At 37.3% G+C, this 25,032-nt stretch overlaps 1 protein-coding gene across 10 annotated transcripts in view; it reads right to left on the bottom strand.

The window, feature by feature from the left end:
- Positions 1–25,032, bottom strand: part of MAP4K3 (mitogen-activated protein kinase kinase kinase kinase 3) — a 159,866-nt gene that overhangs the window by 79,771 nt on the left and 55,063 nt on the right. For 8 of the 10 annotated variants that reach the window (XR_009054744.1, XR_009054745.1, XR_009054743.1 and 5 more), the window contains one exon: positions 3,186–3,276. The exons of 1 other annotated variant lie outside the window; for it this stretch is intronic. Coding sequence is in view for 5 of the 9 variants with exons in the window: in XM_057742254.1 (XP_057598237.1) it covers positions 3,186–3,276 (91 nt within the window). In the remaining 4 variants the exon portion in view is untranslated. The remainder of the gene's footprint in view (positions 1–3,185; positions 3,277–25,032) is intronic. One more of the 10 variants, XM_057742259.1, reaches the window with a different exon arrangement.

The raw sequence follows: 25,032 nt of genomic DNA, 5'->3' as shown, positions 1-25,032 counted from the left end.
ACAGTATATATTTTAGGGGTTTGTATCAAGTTCAAACAAAGAAGCTCCTTGCCTTCTGTAAAATCATTCAGTAATGAGAAAGAATCCAAGAAACCATGTTCCCTTTGAGACTAAATCTGCCATTTCCAGACTAAGTAATATGATACCAAAAAGAATGCTGGCTGTATACCTGCAGAGCCAGGTTTAAATCCCAGCGCCAACAATGAGTAGCTGGATAACCTAAAAGTCATTTATCTAGCACTCCATCTTCTCATCAGTAAAAAAGAGTGGGCTAAGTGGCAAGACTCTTAGTTCCTTCTACCTCTATCACCCCACAAGACTAATCATTATCTGATAGTCCAAATCTGCCTGAGTCTAGACTTTAATTGGGGAAGTAGGAAGAATTTCTATAGCAGAAAAGAGCTAGAGAAAGAGAGGATAAATTGCTGTTCTATACTATACTACCATTTGCTTTTGTATCACCTTCATCAACTACACCAGTTACAGAATAAAATCATCTATTTAAACCAGTATTCCTATGTCAGATCATACAACTCCAAACAAACACAGCTTGTCAAAAACAAACAAACAAACAAACCCCTAATTTTATCTGCTTCACTGTGGTTTCTGGGCAGTTTTGCTCTTTGTATTCTTATATTCAGATTAAAAGTACCCTCTTAAAAAAATCCATCTAGTTATCCACGAAACAGAAATTTGTACATTGTTCTGTATGTACACTACGCTTCAACTTAAAAAGTTTACTTTAAAAAAAAAAGGATACTCAAAATATAGTCAGAATACATGGCTCCTGAAATCTAAAAGTCAGGACAATTTTTCTTAGGCATAACCTCAAATTGGCTCTCTTGTAGCATGTCTTACAGTTAAGGTTAAAAGTGTGTTATTACAGAGTTGTGCTATTTGGCCCCAAGCCTCAACAGAAACGGATACAAATCCAAAAGGAATTCTGCATTCTGGTAACAAGATAAAATGTTTTGCTGCCTAACTTGTGTGGGAAGACTCTGTCCTAACTAACCCAGAAAGTCAAAAGTCCAGTTTAGTTTAGTGTTAGTTCTGGGGTTTTGGGGGGTGGGTGTGAAGTCTTGAAGTTTACTGGGTCAGCTCTTTTGGCAACGAAGTAGAAAGGCCAAGTCAAAAGTCATGTGATCCATGAGCACAATATCACAGAAATAACCAGGACCCTCCTCTGTCAATAGCTTGAAATGAAACTGTGAACTAAATACTCGATGTGAAACTCTCTCAAATGAGAGTTATTTGTAAAATGGAAACAATATTTACCACATAGTAATATTGCTAACAGTGCTGTTGAAGCGATCAAATAAGCCACTAACCGGATGGTATGTAAAAAATAGTTAACAGTAATAGTGATTGTAGCAATAGTAGTAGTAATAGCAGTTAACAGTTACTGAGCATTTATTATGTTCTCATCACTGTTCTTAACACTTTACTTGTGTTTACCAGTCACATCACATCACGTATCTACTGTCAGCTATCACATCATGCATCTATTATTATTATTATTATCCTCACTCCACAGGTGAGGAAACGGAGGCACAGAGTGGTGAAGTGATCTGCCGTAAGTCACAAAGTTAATAGTGACGGAGTCAGGATTCAATCAGCCTGACCAGCCTGGCTCCGGAACTGAAGCTCTGAACTACCGACTATACTACTGTCTCCGGGGCAGAAAGCTCACGCTCATTTTACCACACCAAGCTTGCCATGTAAACTGCTGGGGCTATTCTGGAATAACAGGTGAGGCTTTGGATGGTCCCATACTTCTAGAAGACTTAGACCATGTTTGAGAAATACTCATTTCAATGTCCCTAGGGAAACACAAAAACTCTTTAAAAAAGATCTGTTTGCCCCTGGAGAAAGAAAACTTTGCAATGCTTCTCCCAAATGAGTCTAAGTACGATCATTTTGTTAGGACCAATAAGAGCAAAACAAATTGTTTTGAAGTAACTATCTTAATGTATTGGCAGCAATCAATTATTTATATCATGAGCTTAAATGACTTTAAGAGAATTCTTTAAGCTGATAGAGTAACTGCCTGTGCTGGGTCTGTCCATAAAATAAAAACTGATGCAGAAACTGTCGTTAGGTTGTTGCTTGAACCACTCACCATTATAGCAGTTTTAAACTGGCTGTTAAAGAACCCACTCAAAATGTTTAACAGTCACTGACCTGGGGGTAGTACCTGTCCCTATGTGAACTAAAGTCTCCATTAAACCCACCCTTCGACCTCAATGAAGGTGGGCAATCAAAGCTGTCCAAGAGTGGTTAGAATCAAGAAGAGTTGGTCCGGCTGGCTTTTCACAAGCTGGAAAGAAGAGAGGGCAGAATTGCCCAGTCTTTTCCATATGCTGTGCCTGCATCAGAAGAGGAGAAGTGTTTTGTACTTGGCTCACAGATAGAATGGGAGCTGTAATACGTTACATCCTTATCGTACCCTACCGTATATGGGAACCAAACAGAAGAGTTTTTAAAAAATATCTACGAAAACATTCTCCAATCCTTCCTCTTTGGAAGGAAACTTGAAAACAACTAGGTCAACTCATAACTGCATACAGAAATAAATGGAAACACAAAGATTTGACCTTGAGCTCATCCCCTATGGAATAAGACCTGGGGAACCTGGCTTGGTCCTACCAAACCAAAACAAGGGGTGGCAAGTTCAGTCTTTCTAAGTTCACTTTAGGACCTGGGAAAATAAGAAGTTAGTAAAATAATTATAATTCCTAGTCCTTTGGATAAAATGAAGGGAAGGGATGATGCAATACTTTGAGGCTAGAAGTACAACAGAAAAAAAAAAAGGTTCTAATGAAAACAGCAGATATACTTCCTAAATTCACCCAAAACTAGAAGAAAGGGGCAACAGAATGGCGTATTTAGATCTCTAGTCTACCGCAGGAAGACTAACCATAAAAGTCAGCTTTTACTTGCCAGCTGCCTCACTGAAAATACACCCAGAAATCCCAAGAGTATAACAGACAAATCACAGACTATAGTATTGGTTACATGATTAACATAAAGAGGTCATAAATAAAAATTTCATTCATATGAAAAAATCCTATCTTTGAAGCATGAAGAAAACTACAAAACATGGTATTAGAGCTAAATTTATTTTGTTAAATGTATTAGGTGATGGAAATCATTACTGGTTTTCATAAGGGAAACAAACAATGTACCTGAGATAGCTTCCAAAATAAGCAACAATATTTGGGTGCTTACAGTCTTTCATCATAATAATTTCTTGCTGCACAACTGCAAAGTCTTCTCCTAGAATAAAAAATAAGTATGTTGAATATTTAGTATGTAAACTTCAAAGTGTCGATTTGTTTCAAAACATAATAAAAAAATGTTATTGATACTATTTTTAATGACAATTTCAGTCTTTTCTTGACAGAAAGTAAAGTACAATGACTAAAAGTATGAACTCTGGTCCCAGACTCTGTGGATCCTAACTCTGTCCCTTACTAAGCTGTGAGAACTTGGGCAAGTTACTTGACCTCTCTGTGCCAATTTCTTCCTCTGTAAAATGGGGATAAAAATAATAATAACCTATCTCATAGGGCTATTGGAAGGGTTAAGTGGGCTAATGTATGTAAAATGCTTAGAACAGTATCTGACATAGAGTAAGCACTAGATAAACATTTGTTATTACTACAATTAGGCTTTGGATATAATTATCATATAATTCACTAGAAATACATTATTTTTTGCCTTTATTAGCAAATAACATTTAATATAATTTTGCACAAAGGAGCAATTCTTTCCTAAGTTAGGGCAGGAAGCCTTATATACCGAGACTATCAAATGTACCTCCACAGCTCTCTTTGTAGAGCTGAGAGGCCTTCCACTAGCAGTACTGGCTTACCAGATTGCCCCACCCCGACCCATGCATGCCTATCCTGTATTCCAGTGCCTTGTTCCAGCTGTGCTGGGATGTAGAATGGGATTATATTTAAGCCTCGTCAGACTCTCTCCTTCTATTCCCACCCTGCCAAAATTCTTCAAAATAAGATCTGACAATCCTGTAACAGTGTCACACGCTACAGCTCTTGAATGAACACTTGTCATGGAGAGAAACAGAACTGCCATGAATGCAAATGTGGTAAACCAGAGACTAAGCAGAAGGAGAACACTTGGAAGTGCCTACATTTAAATCAAAGCAGCTCTGTATTACTAACTCAGCTTTTAAAGCATTATATACTATGAATAGCCTGATTAAATGTAAATTAGTGGAAAAATCAAAAATAGGTTTCCCAAACTAAAGCTTAAATCATAAATATGAGGTTGTTACAAAGCCCTGACATTTCTGGCCTTGGCATTTTCCTACTGTAAATGTAACTGAGACTTGAAAATAGCCTAACCATGAACCATTTGAATGCAATATCAAAACCCACGTTACTGCCCCAGTTACAAGGGAAGAAGTAGTAAAGAGGAGACAGTATGTCAGATTCGTAATTTCTGCAATGAAATTACAAAATCAAAGGTCTCCAAAGGGAGAACAGAAAAGTTTTAAGAAAATTTCAAAAAAAAAAAATCAATTTTTTTTTCAAAAGAAAGAAAGAAAGAAAAAGAAAGAAAGAAAGAAAGAAAGAAAGAAAGAAAGAAAGAAAGAAAGAAAGAAGGAAAGAAAGAAAGAAATTTTCAAAAGAATATCACTGAACTAGGATCTTCTTCCAGGTTTACATCCTACCAGTAAGAATTCCTGATTCAGGATATTAAGAAAAATCCAAGATTAAAATAATGAGACTAATTCCAATTTTCAGGGATATACTAAATACTATGAAAGTTCTAAATTTTGCTTTCTCATCTGCCTCTCAATTATACTTTTCCCCAATCCAGTGACTGGGTTACATGCGATCAAAGCTGACAGTCAGAGTGAACTCCAGGACTTTAGTTTAATGGTTAGGGGACAGCAGCTCTCTTTTTGGGGGCAGCCCTGAAGTTGTTAGTCATCATACAACCTCCAAGGGAGCCACCTTTAGAATAACACTGATCAGACTTCCTAGGTGGCGCAGTGGGTAAGAATCCGCCTGCCAATGCAGGGGACACGGGTTCAATCCCTGCCCCAGGAAGATACCACATGCCGCGGAGCAACTAAGCCCATGAGCCACAACTATTGAGCCTGCGCTCTAGAGCCCGTGAGTCACAACTATTGAGCCCATGTGCCACAACTACTGAAGCCCATGCGCCTAGAGCCCATGCTCTGCAACAAGAGAAGCCACCGCAATGAGAAGCCCGTGCACAACGAAGAGTAGCCCCCGCTCGCCGCAACTAGAGAAAGCCCGTGTGCAGCAACGAAGACCCAACACAGCCAATAAAATAAATAAATAAACAAACAAATAAATAAAAAAACAAAATTACAGAATAACACTGATCTGCAGAAAACACTGAGAAGAAATAGGAAAAGGGGAAAGGAGGAAGGCACATGACCATGTAATTGAGCTACTGCAGGAAGCCTCATCTGCCTTGGTAATTTTCAGATATACCTGTTCATGACCAATAAAATCCTTGTACTGTTTAAGCCACCTTGAGTTGTGGTTTTCTGTTAAACCTGTAAACATCACTGTATCAATGTCTGCAATGTCTATGCTCTCACTGGAATGTTACATCCTCTAGGACAGGATAATGCCTTCATCATTTTTGTATCCCTAGTACCTAATATGCAATCAAAACAGCTGTTGACTGAATGAATCTACGATAGCACATAACTCCTCTACATGATGACTCTAAATCAGGAGCATCTACTCTTGGTTTAATTTCATCCAGTTACCAGCATGTTTTACACAACTGTTTGCTACTCCTGTGCTTTTACTAAAACCTATGAGTGGCTTTAAGTCTTCAACTACCTCTTTCCCAGGAAATGTTATTGATCCAAGTGCATCCTTTTTATCCTATTAAGTCATCTCCATGTGATTATGACAATGGCCAAATTAAATTCAATACTTTTGTGGGGAAAAAACCCAAAGAAAAAATCCACAACTTGATTTTTAAATGTAACTGAAAAAGGTAGATTGGGGTAGGAAAAAAGAAAGCAATTTAATACATTAATTAATCCAAAGAAGCCTAATAGATTTAAAGCACTTTCTTCAAATTTCAAGAGAAATATATTCCAAAGGATAAATTAACAGCACACCCCCCCCCCCGCCACCGCAAAATCCTAGCACACCTAATTGGATACTACAGAGCAGGATGATTAGACAAGGTAATCTTAAAAAATTCTTTCCAATTCTGAGAGTCTAGTTTTTAATAAAATTCTGAGACATTAAAGTGACAAATATATCTTCCAGAGGATGGCAAAAATAAAAACAAAACCTGACTGAGAAAAACAGGCAAGCCTACAAGTAGAGCAGATTATGAATAAATCAAGTAGACAGGCAGAAAAATACAAACTAATACATGCAAAGTTCTCAAAATAAACATGACACATACTGAGTGTTCAATAAATGTTAACTATCTGTAGTAGGCTGAATAATGGCCCCAAAGACAGCCAGATCCTAACCTCTGAAACCTGTGAATGTTACCACATATGGCAAAAAGGGGTTTGCAAGTGTGATTAAATTAAGGATCTTGTGATGGGGAGATTATCCTGAATTCTCCGGGTGGGCCCTAAATGTAATCACAAGTGTCCTTATAAGAGGAGGCTAAGGGAGACTTGACTATAAGAAGGCAGGGAGCAAGATGCTATGCTGCTGGCTTTGAGGATGGAGGAAGAGGCCAAGAATGAACGAATGAAAGGAATGCAGCTCTAGAAGCTAGAAAAGGCAAGGCAACTGATTCTCCCTTAGAGTATTTGGAGGACGTGCAGCCCTGCTAACGCTCTGATCTTGACCCCATGAAACACATTTCGGACTTCGAAATTCCAGAACTTTAAGAGAATAAATTTGTGCTGTTTCAAGCCACCAAGTTTGTGGAATTTGTTAACACAGCCATAGGAAACTAATACATGATTACTATTAACATTATTACTGTGGCAGAGCTGGCTAGCCACTTACAAGTAATCTGTGCTCTCTCTTCCACAGTGTGGAAGTTACTGGTGGGAGGCAATTATCCCGTCAAAAGACAACACATCCCAGTCAACATGATGTCCCCAAGAGACCAGTTCATGCCAATGGAATGTGAGCAAAAATAATATGCCCTTTTCCTACTCTTTCTTTTCCTATTAGCACGCTACATGACACTGTGAGGTCCCAGAAAATGCAAGAAGTCTGGATCCCTGAGTCATCATAAGAAAGTCATCCAACAACTTGAATATCTGCTCCAAACTATTACATAAACTTGAAATAAAATTTTATTATGTTCTAAGTTAGTTATTACAGTAGTTAGCATCATCCTAAACTGATATAATTGTTACCATCCATTTACGAAAAAGGTTGTCCAAACCGTGGGAGCTGCTTCACAAATGTTTTAGTGGATAAACAAACACGAGACTCTGTCCCTCTAATAGAGCACAGATATAATGAACAAGACTATAGGCATTTCTGCTTTTCATTTTTTTTTACAATTTATTTTTTAATACAATGCTTTCCTGTAAAAAGCTGTATTCAGTCAAATATGAGAGAGCAAAAGGACACCTGAATGTTAATGGGGGTGGGTCTCTCCCTGAAAACTACAATAAAACATACAGACTCCCTAATACTTCCTTGCCTTTTAGATACAAACTGACAATCACGGTATTTCCAACATTTCATACAATTCTTTACTTTTTCTTTGACAAAATAATACATACTCTTAGATCAAACTGGTAACCAACTAACTGCGTTTTTGGTATGCCTATTATTTTCACTGGCATCAACTATATTAAGTTTATGAGACCTATTCTTATCATTAACATAGGCACTTTGACTTAATAAACTATCCACTCACATTTTAAAAAAATAAGCAAAAAATTCAATAAAGCAAATAATTACACTAACACTCTTGTTAGATAAATATGGTGAAGCTGTCAAAACAGAACTACTGGGAGGTAGCACTACCATTTAGGTCTTTTTAACAGTTTATGTACCTAAGTCCAAGTAATTGTAATGAAGGCAACTGATGTGTATCTGCACACTGAGTTGGAAGCAGAGGTTTTATGAAAAACAAACAAGGGAAATGTAAGGATTATCTGTATTGGGAGGTAAACCAACAGACAAGTCTTTAGGAAACCAAGCCTTGGTCTATTTGTAAACTGTGTATCCTGTGTATCTTCTGTTTCCGCAATTATTTCCCCTATGAAGTAAACAAGTTTACATGTCACCCTCAATTACCTTTTTTTTTTGTTTCTTATTTTGATTCTCTGTTTTTTTTTATTTTCCTTTAGTCACCTTTATGTTTCTCTTCTAAATGTTTAACATGTTCAGGACTCTCAGAAGCTGACATGGTTTTTCAGAAGTGTCTTAACAATGTCATGATAAATGAAATTATTTGCAGCATTGAAAGTTAATTAACATGGTAACTAACAATAGAATAGATTAGAATTTAAAATACTTTATAATTTTTAAAGAGTTTAAAAGCAAGTTACCTTAACTTGTTATAGATCTGATTTACCTTTTAGCATATAAGTATATAAAGAAATATGAAGGTGTGTGCATATTCATATATATAAATTATTTGTGAAAATATCTAATGCTTCCATTTTGGGTAAAGATGAAGAGTTATTCTTAGGATGCTCTCTGTTGAGAAGACATTCAATAACCACCCTACACTGAGCAGCTAATATGATATAAAGGAGAACATACTAGAGACCAGGGATAGAGTTCCAGAAATGAACAAGGCTTTCGTTGACTTTAAGAAACTTACAGGGGATGTAAAACATGTACAATCATAACTATAATAGCTTAAAGTCAAACCTTAAATAACTTCCTTCTTTCTTTTTCTTTTTAATTTATTCAACAGATCGTTACTGAACCACTACTATATGCCAGCAATGGGACTGCATCAGTAAAAAATAATACAAACAAAAATTCCTGACTTTGTAGATAGAGCTTACATTCTAATGTAAGTAGACAGGCAAGAGAAAAAATAAATCAGTAAAATTATATAGTACATGAGAAGGCGATGAGTAATACGGTGAAAAATAAAGCAAAGGAAGATGAGATTTGCCTGAAGATACAAAGGAGGGAAAGGAAGCCACTGAAAAGGCTCAAGCTGCTTGGCTTTTTCTAGGAACAGTAAGCAGGTTGCTGTGACTGCAGAGGAGTAAGCAGGGAGGGAGTGTAGAAGATGAGGATGAGGAGGGGGAATATCATATCTGAGGACTTTGGCTTTTACCCTGAGACAGGAACCTGTTGGAATGCTTTCAGCAAAGACCTGACATGCTAATCTGATTTAACAGTATCACTCTGATGGCTGCGTGCAGCAACAGTGGAAGCAAGGAAATAAATCATTTAGAAGATTTTTTTTGGCCGCGCTGTCCGACTTGCAGGATCTTAGTTCCTCAACCAGGGATCGAACTTGTGCCTCCTACAGTGGAAGCTCGGAGTCCTAACCACTGCACAGCCAAGGAAGTCCCTAGAAGATTATGTCTTAATCCCTGGAGATGTGCAGTAGCTTGCACCAGGGTGGGAGCAATAATGATGATAAAATGTGATCAGCAACTGGATCTATTTGGAAGACAGAACCAACCAGTTCAGTCTGGCTGGAAGTAGAGTATGAGAAAATGAGATGAGTTAAATACGACTTTCAAATTTATGGTCTGAGCAACTGGAAAGATGGAGCTGTCATTCACTGAAATGGATAACTCCCTTATTTCTGTAACACTAAATCTATACTTTGCTCTGGACTCACCATGTCTAGCACAGGGTCATGATTAAAAACATGTACTTTGGAATCAAAATACGAAACTATGCGGAATTCTCTGGAGGTCCAGTGGTTACGATTCCAAGCTTCCACTGCAGGGGGCCCTGGTTCGATTCCTGGTCAGGGAACTAAGATCCCTCATGGTGCGTGGTGCAGCCAAAACACAAATAAGTTGCTTTCACAACTTTCTGGTTGTATGATCTTGGGTAAAGTCATTCATATTCATATTCTCTCCCTCTGAGTTCAGGTTCCTCATTATGAAATGGAGGTAAGTGGCTTTCCCTTAAGGTCACTGTACGGATCAAATGAACGAATACTTATTCAAGTACTCAGAATAAGGCCTCACACACATTTAATAACTATTACCTCTATTATTATCATCCAGTATGATTTGTTATTTGTAATCCTACATCATTTCTCCTACTATCTTCCCTCTTACTCTGCTTCAGCCACACTGGCCTCCTTGCTCTTCCTTGAATATCATATATAGCTCCTGACTCAGAACCTTTGCACTTTCTATTCAGCTACCTGCAGTGTTCTTTTCTCCCAGCTGCCTTCCTTTTTCACTTCCTCTAGGGCTCTCCTCAACTGCTGCTTTAAGATGAGACCTTCCCTGAAATCCCTATATAAAATAGCAAACCACAACTATTAATACAACTCCATGACACCCCTACTCTGCTTTACTTTTCTCCACAGCACTTATCACATCTAATATACTATATGTTTGTTTATTCACTGTCTCCCAACATATAATAGGGGAATTCAATCTGAAGGAGTTAATTAATTATTCTAGAGGTACTAAGCAATTGAACCCTGCAAGTGAAAAAAAAATAAGGTGGTATGAATAGTAGAAATACAAAATTGTCACTTTCTCACTATTTGCAATATATATGATTGTGTTCCTGGAAAGCAAACAAACAAAAATCAACTGAAAAAACAACCAGAAACAATTAAAAAAAAATCCTCAAGTTAACAAATTAGAATACATACATAAAATTAAATTGTGTGTCTAAGGATAAGCTTTAAAATGTGTAGGCTACATTTTAATAAGATACTTTATTTATAAGTATTTTGGGACTTAAAAGACCTGAAAAAAAATGGAAAGACACTTCACTTAAGAACAGAAGAATTTACTATGGTAAAGATGGCAATTGTCTCATGAATTAATCTCTGAATTAATGTAATTCCAATCAAAATACCAACTGAATATTTTTTTGAACATAAAAAAATTACAATTAAATTCATCTGGAAAAAATAAACATGAGGGAACAGTTTTGTAATGGGTATTATTTTAAAATAAGTAGCTCTTATTTAAGAATTGATATACCCAGAAGAATTCTCATCTTTTTGATTCTTTGTCTATTTTGGATCATGTTAAATGTCCTGTAGCCAGAGAGACAAAGAAAAGAAATAAAAAGCATTCAAATTAGAAAGGAAGAAGTGAAATCATCTCTGCTTGCAGATGACATGATCTTATATGTAGAAAATCCTAATAATTCCACAAGAAAACTATTAGAATAAATGAATTCAGCGAAGTTGCAGGATACAAAATCAACATACAAAAATCAGTTGTGTTTATATACCCAAGCAATGAAAATCAGAAAAGGAAATTAAGAAAACCACAATTACAATCTCATAAAAAAGAATAAAATACTTAGGAATAAACTTAACCAAGAAGGTGAAGACTTGTACGCTTAAAATTACAAAATACTGGGACTTCCCTAGTGGTCCAGTGGTTAAGATTCCACACTTCCAAAAGCAGGAGACACGGGCTCGACCCCTGGTCAGGGAACTAAGATCCCACATGCTGCACAGTGTGGCAAAAACAAAACAAAACAAAAAAAAAACGCAAAATATTGCTGAAATAAAGAAGACATAAATAAATGGAAAGAAACCCCATATTCACGGACTAGAAGACTTAATATTGTTAAAGTGTCCATACTACCCAAAGTGATCTACAGATTCAATGCAATCCCTATGAAAATCCCAATGGCATTTTTTACAGAAATAGAAAATACAACCCTGAAAGTCACATGGAACCATTATGAAGGACCCTGAATATCCAAAACAATCTTGAGAAAGAACAAAACTGGAAGCCTCACACTTTTTGGTTTCAAAGCATATTACAAAGTTACAGTAATCAAAACCTGATGGTACTGGCATAAATACAGACATATAGACCAATGGAAGAGAATGGAGGGCCCAGAAATAAACCTACACACATATGGTCAATGGATTTTCAACACAGGTGCCAAGACGACAGAATGAGGAAAGAATAATCTCTTCAACAACTGGTGATGGGAACACTGGATATCCACATGCAGAAAAAATGAAATTGGATCCATCTCTTACACCATATACAAAAATTAACTCAAAATGGATTAAGGACTTAAACCCAAGACAGAAACAATAAAACTCCTAAAAGAAAACATATGGGGAAAACGTCTTTAATATTGGTCTTGGCTATGACTTCTTGGATATGATATGAAAAGAACAAGGAACAAAAGCAAAAATAGACAAGTGGAACTACATTAAACTAGAAAGCTGCTGCACAGCAAAAAAGCAACCTAAAGAATGAGAGAAAATATTTGCAAACCATGTATCTGATAAGAGGATAATACCCAAAATATGTAAATAACTCCTACAACTCAACAGCAAAACAAACAAAAAACCAAACCAAACCAAACAAAAAAACACCACACACAACAACAACAACAACAAACCTGATTAAAAAATGGACAAAGGGCTTGAACAGATAATTCTCCAAGGGAGACATTATAAATGGCCCACAGGTATATGAAAAGCTGTTCAACATCACTAATTAGAAGGGAAACGCATATCAAAGCCACAATGGGGTATCAACTCACACCTCTTAGGATGGCTGCTATAAAAAATATTGAAAATAACAAGCGTTCACAAGGATGTGAAGAAACTGGACCACTAGTACACTCTTGGTGGAAATGTAAAATGATGTAGCTGCTATGGAAAACAGAATGGAGGTTGCTCAAAAATTTAAAAATAGAACCATCATATGATCCAGCAATATCACTTGTGGGTAATTAACCAAAAGAATTAAAATCAGGATTTTGAAGATATATTTACACTCCCGTGTTCACTGCAACATTATTCACAATGGCCAAGAGGTCCACTGACGCATGAATGGACAAAGAAAATGTGTGTGTGTGTGTGTGCGCGTGCGTGTGTATAAATATAAAAGAAGGAAATCTTAGCATATGCAACAACTTGGATGAACCTTGAGGACATTATGCTGAGTGAAATAAACCAGTCACAGAAGGATAAGTACCACACAATTCCACTTATGAGATATCTAAAATAGTCAAACTCACGAAATGGAAAGTAGAATGGTGGTTGCCAGGAGCTGGGGGCGGGTGGGGAGGGTTGAGGAGCTGCTGTTTAACAGGTCTAGAATTTCACATGTTGGAAATCTTCTGTACAACATTAAGCTTATAGTTAACAATACTGTACTGTACACAAACATTTATTAAGAGGGTAAATCTAATGTTTTTTAACACACACACAATCACACAATGTCCTATGGCCAGAGGAAAAAATTTAAATTTAAACTATGGGAACAAATAAGGTTTCTCACGCCCAAGTTATGGGTACTCACTCACAAACCTTCCTTCTATTTTAAACACAGAGAAATGGGAATGTCCATCTATGCTATAAGTAAAGATATTTTAATGATAAGACCAGTTTAAATTTACCTTTTAATATATGTGGTACCACTCAAAATACACAATTTATAAACTCCATTTCATACTACAGAAACAATAAATGGAAATAATATATTTCAATAAAACCATGGCTCACTACCCAGAGCTGTGATTCTCTTAAACAAGCTGTCAATGATTATCTCAAACTACCAGAATACCAGGAAATCCAACTACTATCTTAAATTAAGAGTACCATGAGATCCAATGGTTGGTTTTAAACAGATAAAACTGACTTTTTACAACATACAATTACAAAACATTTTTTGTAAAACCACAGAACCAGCACCTAATATTAGTTTTTAGAGAAATACTAAAACTATAATTAATACCACCCAGAAATATAAAGGAAGTATCTAATAATCCTACTGACTTCTTGATATTTCAACATACAGAAAAATATAATGCAATATTTGTAATTTTAAAGATTGAGAATGAAGACAATGACTCTTCAAATATTTCATCTGATGAAAATAACTGATAAAGAGAAAAACCATAGGCCCAAAATGGCATCACCTGTGCTAAAAGCCCATGACACCAAACCTAGATCTAATACCTAACCTAAATGCAGTTTTGACCTTCACCAGAAATGTAATCTTAATCAACCAGTTTGGAATTTTCTGGTCAGCATCAATGAGGTAATCTGTCACATGGGCCTTCTCCATCCTCCCCGAGGAAGAAAAGGCAGTCTGTATGATAAAACCCTTGTTATTCCCGCCCCCCCCAAAAAGATGTCCTGGTCTAAAAATAATCCTTTTCTTTTACCAAAGGTCCCCTGCCCCACCCTTCTTCCTATAAAAACCTTCCATTTTGTACAACCCCTAGGAGGGCCGTGTCAGTTGCTAGACAGAATGCTGCCTGATTAATGAATCACTGAATACAGCCAATTAGATCTACACATTTACTCAGCTGAATTTCGTTTTTTAATGTAAATTACAGCCTATTTATTTGGATGTCTTTTAGTAAGTGTTCATGACTAACGATGCTTCAAATAAGTACCACTTATATTTGCATAAATTGTTATGAATCAACCTTGAACTTGGGTTCAACAGGATCAAGAAGAAATTCCCTTACTGAAACTAAACAGTAAAAGATCAAAATATCCAGCATGGTATACCCAAAATAGTTTCTATTGGATGATTAGGTTAAGTTTTTGGTTTAAAGAAAACATGATCCCCACTCTCAAAAAAAGTCCTACTCTAATGCAGTGTTTATAAACCTTGTTTTCCTAATGACCTCTCCCCATGAAAGTACATCATGTACGTATGTATGTATGTACGTACTTTGCGCTGGGTCTTAATTGCAGCACGTGGGATCTTTTTGGTTGCATCACTCGGGATCTTTTCAGTTGCAGTATGCGGGATCTTTAGTTGTGGCATGTAAACTCTTAGTTGTGGCATGCATATGGGATCTAGTTCCCTGACCAGGGATTGAACCCGGGTCCCCCACATTGGGAGTAGGGCATCTTAGCCACTGGACTACCAGGGAAGACCCCCATGAAAGTTTAATGTCACAGATGTATCTGTTGATGTACTGTATAAACAGATATGTACCTTATGTTCTGTGTTTTTATATCTGTGTTTCAAACATTAAGATTATTTTTCATTCTCAAAGAACCAAATTCCACTGCCTTCTCATGTTAAAGGTATATTTGAGAAATCATTACCCAATGGGAACAGACAGTCTCCAGGTAGTGAGGTAAGAATGACTTAACCTGAGATTCCTAACTGGCCTGCTAGGTCTCCCTTTCTCTACCTTCATCCAGCTCTTCTTTTTGAGAGCCAGGTTTGCCTATGTAGCTCTGACGGAAAATCCAAAATAAGGCAGGTACTCATAACTCAGAAGTAAAATTACGACAACATAGCTAGAGTCTCTCTATGTAAAGTAGGTCTGTAGTAGGCTCAAAAATGTTTCTGGAGTAACAACAGAAAAAGGAAAAATAAAGCATGGCACAGATTTTAAACCAAGTGAAGAACACACAGTAAAACTTCTATCTTTACCAGGCTTACCAATGAGAACCACAGTCTATCATTCAGAGTTAGTTCTAATTTTGAGATGCTTTAGGCTCTTGGACATTCTGATTCTCTCTCACCAGACTTGTTTTTAAAATAAAGTTTTAAATGGCTCTTGATCTGTTCTTGAGGTCATGTAGGCATAAACCACAACCGAATAAAACTCATGAAGCTATCATTCCCTAAAATCGAAACAGTATGGCAAAACTATTCTCCCCACAAACTCAATTTTGACATACACTAACACAGACTGTAGCTCTTCTTTACCCCTTGTCACCTATCAGTCACATTTTTAGTCCTATTCTTTCAACCTAAAATCCTGTCCATCTCTGCCTTCCATGCTACTCAAGTGTGAATGTTGTAATAGGAGAGAACCCACGAGGGTCTCTCTTCTCCAATTTGTCCTGTGTACACTGACCACATTACTAACCTATTTTTAAAAATCCCATCATTCACAGGGTAGAGTCTAAATCTTTGGGCTATAACATTTATGGTTCTCCATAAACTACAATCAATCTGCTTTTCACATCTTATTTCCTACTATGTCCAAACAGAGCATACCACTGTAGTTAAATTAAATGACCATTTCCCAAACAGGCCTAGTAAGTCAATACCATCTCTGCTTTCACATTATCCTCATATGAAATGCTCTCTATTCTCTTATACTGTCAGCTAAATCCCAGCCAGCCTTAAAGACTCAGCTGAACTGTTCCTTTCTTAATTACCCCAAGTGAAATGAACCTCACAACCTCCATGAGACTTACCAAGTGAAACAGGAGATATTAGCTCCTCTGTCCTATTAGTGTTCTTTCACATAGCATCCTGACTACATAGTCCCTAACTAAAGTATTTCACATGTAAACAGCCAAAGCCAGCTATTCAGAGACCTGTGAATTAATGAAGTTTTTCTAGTCGCAGCCACCACCATTTCTTATTGCCAGCACCACTACTCATATACACACACTGTGCTCAACAGGTGAATCCTGCAGTTAGGCTACTTATACAAGCACTCTGGTTAGGTTTCACATTGGGTAACAATCTCCTTGATGGCAGGAACCAGGTCTTCGTATCTCCTATCCTATGTAAATTGAGTACTAAATACATACTCACGAAGCTGACTCACTGAAGTGACACAGGGTTGGGAAGGAGGAAGAAATTGCAGATATACTAAGTAAAAAGCCTTTTTTAAATTTCTGAGCACTATTCCCTTGCAACGTGTAAGTATCTGATCTGTGCAGTACAGTCAGCCTCAAGCTGACTATGACATAATATGGCGCTAGTATGTTAAAGAGTGGCTAAACAATCCATGATTTACCTTTGAAAAGTAATTATCATAAATGATGCAACAACAACTCTCTTCATCATGGCACTAAACATATGGCAGTACTGAATAAACAACTGGTGGCAAGGGACTTAGTAACGCTCTCAGGGGGACAGGAAAAGGAGCAGATAACTCATTTCCTGGATGCCTTGCCAGTCTATGATGCAAGATGAAGGGACAGAAAGCACCCTCCTACCTCTCAGGACAGAAAAAACTAATGTCAAAGGCTGACACGAAAGAAGATTCATAACATTTAACTTCAGAGATCCATGAAAAAATTGTGGAATGGGGTCTTACTGGTACCTATTCACACTAAACATTTTGCTCTACAATTTAATAAACGTTGCTCTCATGGAAACAAAATGTAATACCTTATTTTCTCACTATGAATTTCCCTGCTCATCAATCTCAGTATTTTTCATTGTGTTGGAAGAGGAATGAGTTTCCCCTTTTAGAAGAGCTGCTCCCATGAGCTGCTACCTAATTAACCAGTGTTATCTGTCTGCATTTATATTCTACTTTAATAACTAGAGCTGTAAACAATACCACAAATGAGTGATTGCAAGTAACTTTAAATACTATTTCTTTAGCATGAAAAACTAAAAAACAACAGGTCAAGAGTCAGAGGAATCAGACCCCCTAATGAGATGTGTGGCCTCCAGTAAATTACAAATGCTGTGCCTACTTTCCTTAAAGAGGAAATGTGAGCACTGGGCTGAAGACATTTTTCAAATAATACTTCCCCGCCACCAGGTATTTTTTGATGCCCCAAATTTTGGAAGTTGTAAAAATCTGATGACCATATAGATGATCTAAAAAGTACCTTACAGCTCTAAAATTCTTGACTTTAAAACACACAAAGAAAAAAAAAAAAGATAACATAAGAACTTGAAAGTGAAGCCTGAAAGTACCGATCTGTGAGTTCTAGCCTACTGGCAAGCTCTGCCACAAGTGCACATCTGGATCCCTTTTTAATTTTCTTTTAAAAGTAAGTCTTCAGGAGCGTGGGAGGGAGGCTCAAGAGGGAGGGGGATATGGGGAAATATATATAACTACAGCTAATTCACTTTGTCGTATAGCAGAAACAATGTAAAGCAATTATACTCCAATAAAGATGTATAAAAAAAATAAAGTCTTCAAGAGTTGGCAATGTGCTAGCCCCATCAGCCTAAAAATCACAGGAACAAGCCTGCAGTCTGACAAGAGCAGGTTTACTGACCTACTGTAATAAAGACAACTGCACACCAGGGGACTCTTGGGCCATCTCACAAAGCACAGGAAAAAATAGTTATAAGATTTGGGGAAGAGTAGAGTACAAAAAAAATTTACATGAAGCAGTGTTTTGACAGGCTTAGAGCAAAGCAGAGCAGTGTGTAAAGGGGTCTACTTCAGGACTGCACTGCAAAGTGAACCAAGGTTCTCTTCCCTTGGGAACTACAAAGTTGAGATAGATGTGGATGCTCTGTCCAGAAACCCCTTATCTGAAGCTGTGTGTCTTGGCTGTAAATCAAGACTGCTACTCTATGTCAGAAAGACTTAGATTCTCCAGACAAGAGTGGGATGTTTTACTCTTGCTGATATAATTACACACAAGTCAAGTTTCTGATAGTCTGATTTTCCAGAACAAAGTTTTTCAGTGAGTAGGCAAGCCATACTCACTCAAAGACAAGGTCTGTTATGACACTTTACAGTTCTATCATTCTTGGGAGAAATATCATTTCCTGTTAAGTTTGAGGTTTTATCTGTGTCTGCTATTCCAGCCTGATAAATGGCCAGACAGATTCTTACTTTAGTTATTTGAGATTCCTGTCTCCATTTTATGTCAGAGTGTAAAGAACAGCTTGCTAATTAAACTGATTACATTATGCTCTTCAGAAAAGAGGCTACTTGCTGATTTATCTTTTGGTTTGTTTATTATGTGACAATTTTTCCATGGGAGATATCCAATTTGGGCAGATACACTGGTTTTGAAGAAACATATCTTACCTCAGTGAAGTTCATGTACTCATTTAATGTGCTGGCTTCTTTAAATTAGTATAATGCCCTCAAGGTCCATCCATGTTGCTGCAAATGGCAGGATTTTCTTCTTTCTCTCAGCTAAATAATATTCCATTGTGTATATATATATACCACATCTTTATCCATTCATCCACAGACACTCAGGCTGTTTATATGTCTTGGCTATTGTGAATAATGAGCACAAGAGTGCAGATATCTCTTTGATATCCTTTCATATCCTGTGGATATATACAAAGAAGTGGGACTGCTGGATCATCTGGCAGTTCTATTTTTAATTTTTTAAGGAATCTTTACAGTGTTTTCCACTGTGGCTACACCAATTTACATTCCCACCAACGGTGCACACAAGGGTTTCCTGTTCTCCATATCCTCACCAACACTTCTCTCTTGCCTTTTTTATGATAAAAAACTAAAAAGCTTCTGCACAGCAAAGGGAACCATCAAGAAAATGAAAAGGTAACCTACAGAATGGGAGAAAATATCTGAAAATCATATCTCTGATAAGAGGTTAACATCCAAAAATATAAAAAAAACTCACAGAAGTTAATGGCAAAAAAACCCCCAAACAACCTGATTTAAAAATGGGCAGAGGAACTAAATAGACATTTTTCCAAGGAAGATACAAAAGTGGTCAACAAGTATATGAAAAGGTGCTCAACATCATTAACTACCAGAGAAATACAAATCAACCCACAATGAGATATCACCTCATGCCTGTTAGAATGCCTATCATAAAAAATACAAGGGATAACGTGTTAATATTTTAGTGTGAAGATCTCTAGGACTACAATGTAATTTATAAAACATCATGAACATGTAAGCTTTGTTAGAAGCAATACTCTTAAATGGAAACTGGATTTTCTTCTATACCTGTATATTATGGAAGTGCAATAAATATTAAATTTACATTAGCAACATTTCAAGTAAAACGCCATAAGTCACTGGTTTGCATTACACACTGGGACTCAAGACTTTCTGCAGGAGGATGGGATCATGAAGTGACACATCTGGGTACTGCTTTTCTCTTTTCTATAAAAGTATTTCTCTCTCTCATTAAACATTTGTCTTAGTATTTCTCAGGTTTGTTTTTTTTACCCACTTTATGAGTAAGCCTGAAGATTACTCATAAAGTATCCTTTTGTTATCCTTTGAGACTTTGGAGAAAAGGTAACATGGATGGATAATTCAGGTAACAGGGCAGGAAATACACTAATAAGCATGTTTTAAAATAGAGACACGTTTACCTGCCCTGGGGTAGTACCTTGTCTAAGGTACTTATGATAAAAAACTTAATACTAATTTCCCCATAACTCTAGTTTCTAGAGAAAGGATCTTTTAACAGGTGAAAATTGATGGCATATTGTTTTTAGGTAATGTTCTAGTGACAGCTCTTGAACAGTTAGCATAGCTATGTCAATGGGCATAATAAAAATGGTTGATTCTAACTTGAATTAGGTATATAACTCTGTACAACAGTCCCATCACTGTTAACTGGTCAGTTTCTTCCATTTCCTACAATGACTCTTCACAATGAAAAGTCATGTCCATTATTCCTCAGATATCATACCTACCCACCTCGTCTTCACTCACAGCTAAGGACCCAGCTTCCCACATCTGAGAAAATGGAGGCCCTGCTGTAAAGATCTTCTTTAGCTACTGTCTCCTCAACCTTAAAGCTGATCTTGATTTGTGCCTATTACTGGCCCTTTTACAAAGCTGTGATCCCAAAAGAGGTGCTTTCTTTTCAAAAAAGAGGTACCTCCTGATCCCATCTCCTTTCAAGCCCTCTCAAAACCTTGCTCCCTCATTTATATTGTCTTTGGCACCTTTATTCTCTCCATCACCACTCACATCTTCCTTTCAGCCTACAAACATGCACTTACTTCAAAGTGAAAAACCTCCCCTCAACCTTCCTCCTTCCATATTAAACCTCCCACATTAAACCTTGCTCCTCCCCGCTTTCACAGTCAAATTTCTTCAAAAAAGTCTGAGTTTTGTTTCCTTTTCATGACTTCCATTCATTCCTCAGCCCACTACAATCTATTTTTCACCCAATGACTCTGCTGAAATTACTCTTGCAAAGGTCCATGTCATTCTAAGAGCCAAATCCAAGGTCTCTTATCAATTCTCATTCTACCTGATGTATCAGCAGCATTTGGTACTAGCAACCCCCTCTTTCTTTCTGAAGTTCTCCAACTGCAACTACTATCAAACACCAATGATTTCCAAATCCACCCCTTTAGCCAAGACCTCTCTCCTGAGCCCCAGACCTGTAGATCAAATTAACAAGTGTACATAACGACACAATCTCTAAATATTTCGTAATCAAGATGTCTCCAATGAATGGAAATATATTCTCTCTCTTCAGTCTACTTCCTAAACACCTCTCAATTCCAGCCCTACTATAACTATCCTGGTTTAAATCCTCATAATTCAAATTGCCTTCTGGAGTAGACTATTATTTGTGCCTTCAATAGACATTCTCTCCTTCTTCCTAGACACGTAGCTGCCTAGCTAAAGACCACGTTTCCCAGCCTCTCCTGCATTTGTGTGGCCATGGAAGTTAAGTTCTAGCACAAAAATGAGCAGAACTGGTGTGTGACTTCCAACCTCACTTTCTTAAAAGAAAAGTTGGTTGCCTTAAAACACCTCTCTTTCAGCAAGCTGAAGACAGACGTAACGTCACACAAGCAGATGAATGAGTGCTCTACTGGGTGATGGCATAAAAATGGTAGGGACATGCATCCCTGAATGACCTCATAGAACAGAACTGAACTACCAACTTGGACTCACCTCTGAACTGTTACATGAGAGAAAAATAAATATCTATCTTGTCTAGGTCACTGTATTTTTCGGTTTGTTACAGCAGTTAACCTGAACCCTAATACCCTTCTTAAAAAAGTTTTTTATGGAAGTACAGTTGATTTACAATGTTGTGTCAATCTGTTCTACAGCAAAGTGACTCAGTTATACATATATATACATATATATATATATATATTCTTTTCCTAATACCCTTCTCAATATACCTCTTCACTGGTCTCCCTGTTTCCAGTACTAACTTACATTTCAGTACATTTGCCATATTACTGCCAGTTGTTTAAAACACAGACTAAACATTAGTCTTCTCCCTGATACCCTTCTGTGACGCACAGCTCTAGACATCCTGGCACGGAATAGAAGGTATCATGATACACAACCTGGCCCTAAGTATCTTTCTGGCTTCCATCTTTTATGACCCACTCCCATCCTGGATCATGCCCCCCATCTTCCCACACAGATACTGCAGCTCCAGCAGCATTAGACTTCAACGTCCTCCAGTGTGACAGAAAAACAAAACATAACTGTGTCAAGTGAAAGACAGAGGAGGTCAAGAAAACTAACTCTGATGGAACAAGCAAACAAAGGTGTGAACAGACAGTGTATACTTTACATACATCGCCACTAAAATGATAAACTTCAGGGTTTGTTCTTTGTGGGAAGCATTTAAAGATGCATTGACTATCCAGTGGCTAAAACGTCAACAGCACCAACACCAACAAGAAAAATAAAATTAGAGGCTATTTAAATTATATGGATAATACATACTTTTTATTGAGATGAAATCCATATAACAAAGTATACAGTTCAGTGGCATTTAGTACATTCACAATGTTGTGCCACCACTACCTCTGTCTAGTTCCAAAACATTTTACCAACTCCAAAGGTGACCCCATACCCACTAAGCAATCACTTCCTATTTCCCTCTCCACACAGCCCCCGGCAACAACAAACCTGCTTTCTGTCTCTATGGATTTACTTATGCTGTATCTTTCACATAAATGGAAATATACAATATGTGACCTATTGTGTTTGGCTTCTTTCATTTAGCACAATGTTTCTGAGGTTCACCCTTTTTATAGCATTTATCAATATGGATGACATGAATTTTACAAGCAGCATTATTTGTAAATGCAACATATCGGAACCAACCTAGAGGCTCACACACATAATGGTGACTGATTCATATGGTGGAGTACTATGCAGAATGAGAATTAATGTGGAGTGATTTCCCAGACATACTGTTAAGTGAAAAGGGCAAAATCCAAAGGGATAGCTATAGTACGCGACCTTTTGTGAAAGAAAAGAAGAAAAAATAAGAAAATATTCATGAATCTGCTCATTTGGGTAAACAAAACAACAAAACATGGAAAGGATAAACCTGGGACCAAAAATAGTGGTTATCAACAGGGGATGAGTGGGAATGGGATAAAAAAGACAGAAGAATGACATTTCCCTGAAGCATGTTCAAGTTTCACATACCTGAAAAACACTCTAAAAGAAATAAAATAAAAAATGAGGCAGGCATCCCCCAAATGAAAACAAACAGAAACAAATGAACTGGCTGTGTATCACAGGCTGAAATATGTCCTCCCAAAAGATATGAAGTCAACCTCCAGTACTTGTGAATGTGACCCTACTTGGAAATAGGGTCTCTGCTGTAATCAAGTTAAGATGAGGCCTATATGGCGGTCTCTACGATTGGTGTCCTCACATGAAGGGGAAATCTGGACACAGGCTGTTCGCTCTGTGATGATGGCGGCAGAGACTGGAACCATCTACAAGGCAAGGAACACCAAGGACTACCGGCCACCACCAGAAGCTAGAGAGGCATGGAACTTATTTTTCAGGGTTCTCGGAAGGAACTAACTCTGCTGACACCTTCATTTCCAACTTCTAGCCTCTATAACTGTTAGAGAATGAATTTCTGTTGTTTCAAGCCACCTAGTTTCTGTTACTTTGTTATGGCAGCCTGGAAACTAATACACCACACAGACTTCAAAAAATAACATAAGCAATTCTGAAAGGGAGAGAGAGGAGAAGAACCAGATTTTAGAACACTATATGCCCTCGGCCTAGAGATAACTATTCTAAACAAACCATGACCTCCAGTTAGTAGCTGAGTTCTCACAGAGGCATAGATTAACAATTCTGTAATTACTTTCATGTTCAAGGATTAAGCAAATAAGTAAATATACTGCCGATAACAGAAACCAGGTTTCTCCCTGTTGGAGAAGGAAGCTACATATATGGAAATGAAAGAGAGAACGAAGCTTACAGTGTGTTAGATTGGTATTAGAGGCATAAGCATGAAATCATGGGTTTTCAATAAAGTTAGCTGGGGTGGGGGAGGGGAAAGGTGTGTGGGTATATACATATTTACATGTTCATACATACATCTATTTCCTGGCTCTATCCCTTAGGACAACCTAGTAGACACTATGCACCAATAGCAATAAACAGACCTAGCATTCAAAACAAAGGCTCAGGAACTCTTTCAGATTAAAAAACAAACAAACAAAAAACTGAAGACACCTGGCAACCGAATGCAACACATTATCCTAGATTTTCTTTTTCCTAAAAAGGTATTACTGGGGCAACTGACAAAATCTGAATAAGGTCTGTGGATTAAATAACAGCCCTGTAGCAGCATTAATTTCCCGATTTTGATCACTGCACTGTTATGTAAGGCAATGAATGCCATTTCATTGTTTTAAGGAAATACACACTAAAGTATTCAGGGGAAGAGGGTATCTTTAAGTGTAGAAAAAGATAAAGCAAATGTAGTAAATATTAAAATTGAGACATCTGAGTGAAATATTGAAATTCTTTTTACTATTCTTTCAACTGTTCTCTAAAGTCTGAAATTATGTTAAATAAAAACTATAAAAACTTAACATTTAATTTAACGTTCAAAACAAATGAACAACGAGCTCTACAGTAAAGAGGCAAACTTGCAAAAAATTTGCTGGAGAACTGGGAGTTATTCTAAAAATTCCAGGAAGCATCTGTAAGGCATCATACATAATAGCACAGACTCCAGGGAAACCTAAACCTGGATCTGATTTGCTCCTCTGTTACACAGCCCTAGGCAAATTACTGCATCTTTCTGTGCCTCTACTCTGTGAGATGGGGATGGTAATACCATGCATACCGCACAGTGCTCGTTACTGTGAGGAGTAACTGAGACAATGCATGTGAAGAACTCAGTACAGGGTCTGGCACACTGTCCTAAGCAAGCATCCAAAAAGTGGCTGCTGTGACATTTATCCCCATTAGTGGTGGTGTTGTTACATGAATACGTGAATTTAAGAAAAATAATTCTAAGTCCACATTCTTA

The sequence above is a fragment of the Hippopotamus amphibius genome, chromosome 7, assembly GCF_030028045.1.
Source record: "Hippopotamus amphibius kiboko isolate mHipAmp2 chromosome 7, mHipAmp2.hap2, whole genome shotgun sequence".
In the NCBI taxonomy this organism is placed as follows: Eukaryota; Metazoa; Chordata; class Mammalia; order Artiodactyla; family Hippopotamidae; genus Hippopotamus; species Hippopotamus amphibius.
Note: the sequence above shows the minus strand (reverse complement) of the source record. Positions and strands in the feature narration are given on the sequence as shown.